The 5,362-nt window shown below is 40.0% G+C and overlaps 1 protein-coding gene across 1 annotated transcript; it reads right to left on the bottom strand.

Annotated features, from left to right (window-relative positions):
- Positions 1 to 3,842: 3,842 nt before the first annotated feature.
- Positions 3,843 to 4,949, bottom strand: LOC139732886 (allatostatin-A receptor-like). Its single transcript, XM_071643721.1, has one exon. It carries the CDS (start codon positions 4,947 to 4,949, stop codon positions 3,843 to 3,845), a length of 1,107 nt encoding a protein of 368 aa, XP_071499822.1.
- Between the last annotated feature and the right edge of the window lie 413 nt (positions 4,950 to 5,362).

The raw sequence follows: 5,362 nt of genomic DNA, 5'->3' as shown, positions 1-5,362 counted from the left end.
CATGCGCGTACAAATACCACCATGATTTATACATTATATATCGTTAAATACCTATATTTCGTCATGATATTCGATGATGCTTTTAAACATTGTATTTTTGAAAACACAGCGTTCAGGTATGAGACGTTTTCATGACGTACTTCTACGTTTGTTTCCTCTCCCCTCCTCAAATATTATCGCCATTGATACGATAATCACATGCAATGTCTTGTTTATAGCGCCATATAAACGATGGTGTTTTGCCTGGGTCTTTGCAGAATTTCCGCGTTTAAACATTCATATCTCGGAACACGTGAGTGCTCAAAGCCGGAAACCAAGACACGTTTTATCCCTCGTGAGTAGCCATGCGGTGAGGATTCCCATTATTCGATTTGTGTATGTGTGTGTGTGTGTGGTTGTGTGCGTGCGTGTGTGTGTGTGTATGTGTGTGTGAGTTGTGTGTGGTGTGTGTGTTTATTTGGTCCTTTGCCCTTGCGATCGACACATCCACATCAACCACGATTCAAGGGACAATATCTAAGATCTGCTTTCAAGCCATCAACTTATCTTTTTTATTTTTTTTATTTTTTTGGCTTTGAGCTGATGTATCCTAATCATCCATGCAACTTGCGTCTATCACCGACCCTTTGTGCACTTTTTATCACTTAATGCAATTGGCATGACGTTCTATTTATACTGCGCGGAAGTGTGGATGTCAGATACAAGAATGACGATAAACGCAAGCAAATGGCAAGCCAATCAATTACGACTTCTAAGAATACAGGGAGAAGTTGCGTATTTTTTTTAGATCGAAAATGGAAAACATCGTAATATTCCCAAATGTGTTGTCTTATTCTCCCACTTGGTCACATAATCATGAATGCGAATGTGTAATGTGAAAACCACTCAATTTCGATTTCTTCAAATTGCAGAATTTCTCTCGATGAAAATGTATGAAGTACTAAAAACAGCGTTTTTTGCCCTAATTTGTTGCTGTTCTATTTACGGTCCGATTTGCTTCAATCCGGAGCAAACATGTCTCAACTTGTCACTGTCCCTCTCTCCCATTCTATCTCAATGTCCATGTGTCTCTTTGTTCATCTCATTCTCAAGATGGAATGACTTTTAACTGACGTATTCATGACCTGTAACAAACACCATTTGGGTCATCTATCATATTCAGTGATATATTATCATAACTCTTTGCAAACATGACATATAAAGTCATTTCTGTAAGTATCATTCCTCTCCAAAACGCTCAAACTTGTGTCCTTTATAGTTGTTCATGTGTGAATAAGATTCATGCTATACCACACTTGAAAGATGAGGTCATTTTGAAATGTAACTGTACCCCGAAAACTAGCCCCTAAAGTTCATAGTTTTATATTTGAAGTCTCGGCACGACTGTCTTTTTTTTTTCTTTATTTTGCATTCTTTTGACCCTATCTCTGTCCCAGTCTCTCTCTCTCTCTCTTGCTCTCTCAATGTACTTTTTCTCCTTCTGCGCCTATATTACATCTAAGGTCTGTTGAAACTATAGTGTTTAAGTTTTAAAACACCCATGTATGTGCAGTCAAATTAGTTACTACATAGCCCAACGAAAAAGGAGGATACCTTAACTACGTATAATCACAAACAATGTTGATATCACTTTGTAGTCTCGTCATGCTAACAGTATCACGAAAATGACAACGAACATGTATGATGTTTCCATGAGCCTCATATGAAAATAAATTATATGCGTATATAAAGTATTTATCACAAGGATTGTGAACTTATCTAAAAATGATATAGACAGATGAATAACCTTTTCCATTCTAAACTCGTTCCATAAACCAAGCATGTAGGCTAAATGCCCTATAGAATTTGGCAGATACTGTTTGCATTTATTGTTCCGTATTTCATGTATTTCACATTTGATACAAATTTACATTCCATTTGATATCAAGAGAGATATCCGACACAAAATACTTAGAAAATAGTCATGATATTTCAGATGTAAAGAAACAAATACGTACACAAACATGAATAACGTGTAATAATATGTGGAGGTAAATGTTAACTATTTCGAGGGTTAGTTTTTTCTTAAACACACCAATTCTGTATACTTAGATGCTTGTTACGTAAAGCATAGTGGCATTATTCCGGAGGTTCGTTAATCGGAAGATGGAAAGTGGTCTGCTATTCTGAAGGTTCTTATATCCATAGGGTGAAAAATTGAGTACTAACGAACCTTCGATATTCAAACCCTCTTTTTTTTTCTTCTTTTCGGATTAATGAACCTTCGAAATAATGAACCTTATTGCATTTTCGGAATTATGAACCTTCAGAAAAACGAACTTTCGGAATAACGAACCTCCGGAAGAATGCACTTTAACCATATTGGAAGCTTTACAAAAAGTAGAAGCTTGTAGAATGCAGGTATCCAAGATTAGGATTTTTAGGGTTTGCTACAACGTACTGATGAAAAAAAAAGAAAAAAACATACAAGAAACTAAATGTCGATAATGTATTTTACGTAACACACGAAAAATGACACAGTGCTTGTGATTACAAACGTAAACGTAAGGTCACAAAGCTTGTCAAATCAATTTGGTCAAACAAATTGAGTCACCCGCGGGAAACTTCATTGTAAACACACAATGATAATTCCAGTGAACAGGTTATAGGACAATTAAACATTATATTCTTAAGAAACTGGCTTTGAGACTTACCTTGAAGAAATTAAAGGGTTGTACAGTTCTGGTCGAGGTGAAAATTTAGCTTTTAACGTTTTGCGAGATATTCAGAAACCACTCTATGAGATGTCAAAGAGCATGCACTTCTAATGGGTATCAAAAGTTTATTAGATGAAAATCGGTTTTGAAATGGCTGAGATATCCAAAAACAATGTGAAACAAAGAGATCCTAATAAAGTTGGGGCATGTCGCCTTTAATTATTAGCACTTTTTTGGATATCTCAGCCATTTGAAAACCAATTTTCATCAAATAAACGTTGAATCCTTCTTAAGATTACATGTTCTTTCATATTTCACAAGAGGCTTTTCATTATCTTACTTAGGAATGTTCAAAACATGAATCCCTACCTCAACCAATACTGTACAGTCCCTTTAAGAAGGAACTCACAGAAATTGGCTGAATCAGAACAGAATATAATTATTCCAAAATGAGGCGCCAATAGCAGGAAATGCCTTAGGAGCAAAAATAGTGCGAACGTGGAAAAGTGGTTGGATCCGCTTTGTTTTTTAGGGTAAGTATGAATATCACCGATGATCATCAATGATCAGTGTTTTATTTCTAACAAACATTGAGGAAAATATGATAGACAGTTCTCCAATATTCCATTTATACATAGATATTCCAACGTGATTCAAATTAGTACATAGAGGGAGAGGTGAAAAGGATGATTCAAATGTAGGAAATTGTTTTCAAATAACAATTTTGACCTTAGTGTGCAGGGATTAGTATTCTAAATAGAACATCAACACTTTTTACGAGGAACACGGCATTTGACGCATTTCACGATTCTAACTTGCTAATCTGTTCAAGAATGTTTGTTTAGTTATTATTGAGCATGGACGGCAAAAGGCTAACAGTTGTTTTCCAGCAATTTTGAGATGATTCCTATTGTTTTTGCAATTCATAAGATATTCAAGTATTGTAAATGATTGCATGACAGTATAAACTTCGCACATTTCTAGCCTATACTTGTTATCATCTAACATCTGGGCATTAAAATCATCAATTCTTTCTAGGTGAGTTCTGAAATACATTTAGGCCTGAAAGAAATCCGCTTTTCAACAAGACTGCTGATGGCCTCCCGCTATCTCTTTCTCTATTCTTTTTAATGAAAGGAGAAGGGCCTACTTAACATCCAGGGTGAAAACATCTTGGGTGGAACGAGGTTTCTGACTCATTGGCTCCTCAAAGATGGGCGCGGTACTCGTGCTGGTTCCCCCAAAGAACGATCGCACCGCATCGCGGAACCGAGGGTGGCGGAGGGTGTAGAGAAAGGGGTTGATGCAGGAATTGCAAAAGGCAATGGCGATCGAGACTCGGTTGAAAGGACTGTAGAGGTACGTGGCCGGGATGATCCGGAGGTTGTAGGCGAGGAAAGCGATCTGGTTAGGTGACCAGCAGAGTACGTAGATCAGCACGATGGTAAAGGTGAGAGTTAGCACTCGATCACGGGCAGCTGTGTGGAACGACGCCGTCGACCTCTGGGCGTCGCCGGTCTTGAACCTCGTAGCGGCGCGGTTTAGGGATCGGACGATGGCGAGCTGTGAACATAGCATGGTAACCGTCGGGATGGCGAACTGGACGGCGAAGGTGTACAGCCCGAAAGTGACGTCCAGTTCTCGATTCGGCATGGTAAAGATGCAGTCTCCAGTGGCGCCGTCCACCTTGTTGATAAAGAGGACCGGACTCATGGACAGGGCCGCCCAGATCCACACAGACATGATGACCAGGGAGACCCGTCCCCGAGTGACGAGCCTCTTGAAGCGGATCGGGTAGACGACGGCCAGGAACCGGTCCAACGATACGGTCAGCAGACCGTAAATGGACGCCGTGACCGACGTCCACATGAAATAATCGCCGCGCATGAACTTGCAGAAGAGCGACCCCGCCAACGACATCGGCATGGTCCTCACCGTAGGATACGGAAGGAGGAACAACGACGTCAGAAAGTCTGCGATCGCCAGGTTTCCCACAAGGATGTCCGTTGATCGGCCTCGCGATGGACGACAGAAGATGACGATGACCACGAGGAGGTTTCCAGAAATGCCGAGGATGCTGGTAACCAACTCGCAGATCTCGTACCAGGACCACATCATTTCGTTCCATGACCACGGGAAAGATCGTGTCACGGTTATAGCTGTCAAGGTATTACTGTCACTGCCTGTCAGCTCATAGTCGAGTAGTTGCGCTTCCGTTGCAACATCTACATGTACATTGTCGTACTGTGCCATGGTATGTGAAGGTTTCTCGTTTTTGCCCTACGGATGAAACAGTGGGATAAGGTGAAGCAAGTCAAGAATTCAGTTTCCATGAAAATCATCATTAATCGCTCATAATCTACTAAAAAGATTTTTTTTTGTAAAGTGAAACATCTATCAAGTATTTCTTTGAAAAAAATAAAAACCAGATCACGTAAATCGAACAACTTCAGTTTACAGCATTTTCAGTTTCAGATCGAGCTGTAGTAACGCAATCACTACAGTAAAACTCCAGTGGCGAATCCAGGAATTCTGTAAATGGGGGCGTGACTAATATTTCTGGTGCCACTTCCGGGTTTCATTTCATTTCATTTTTTTCTTTTTATTTCTTTTGTTTTTAACGAAAAATAAGGGGGGCGTGCGCCGGTTGCGCCCCCCCCCCCCCC

This window comes from Diadema antillarum, unplaced genomic scaffold, assembly GCF_040938485.1.
Source record: "Diadema antillarum isolate AM-2024a unplaced genomic scaffold, OU_Dant_1.0 seq00000454_RagTag, whole genome shotgun sequence".
Taxonomy (NCBI): Eukaryota; Metazoa; Echinodermata; class Echinoidea; order Diadematoida; family Diadematidae; genus Diadema; species Diadema antillarum.
The sequence above is the reverse complement of the archived record's forward strand: the minus strand, read 5'-3'. Positions and strand labels throughout refer to the sequence as shown.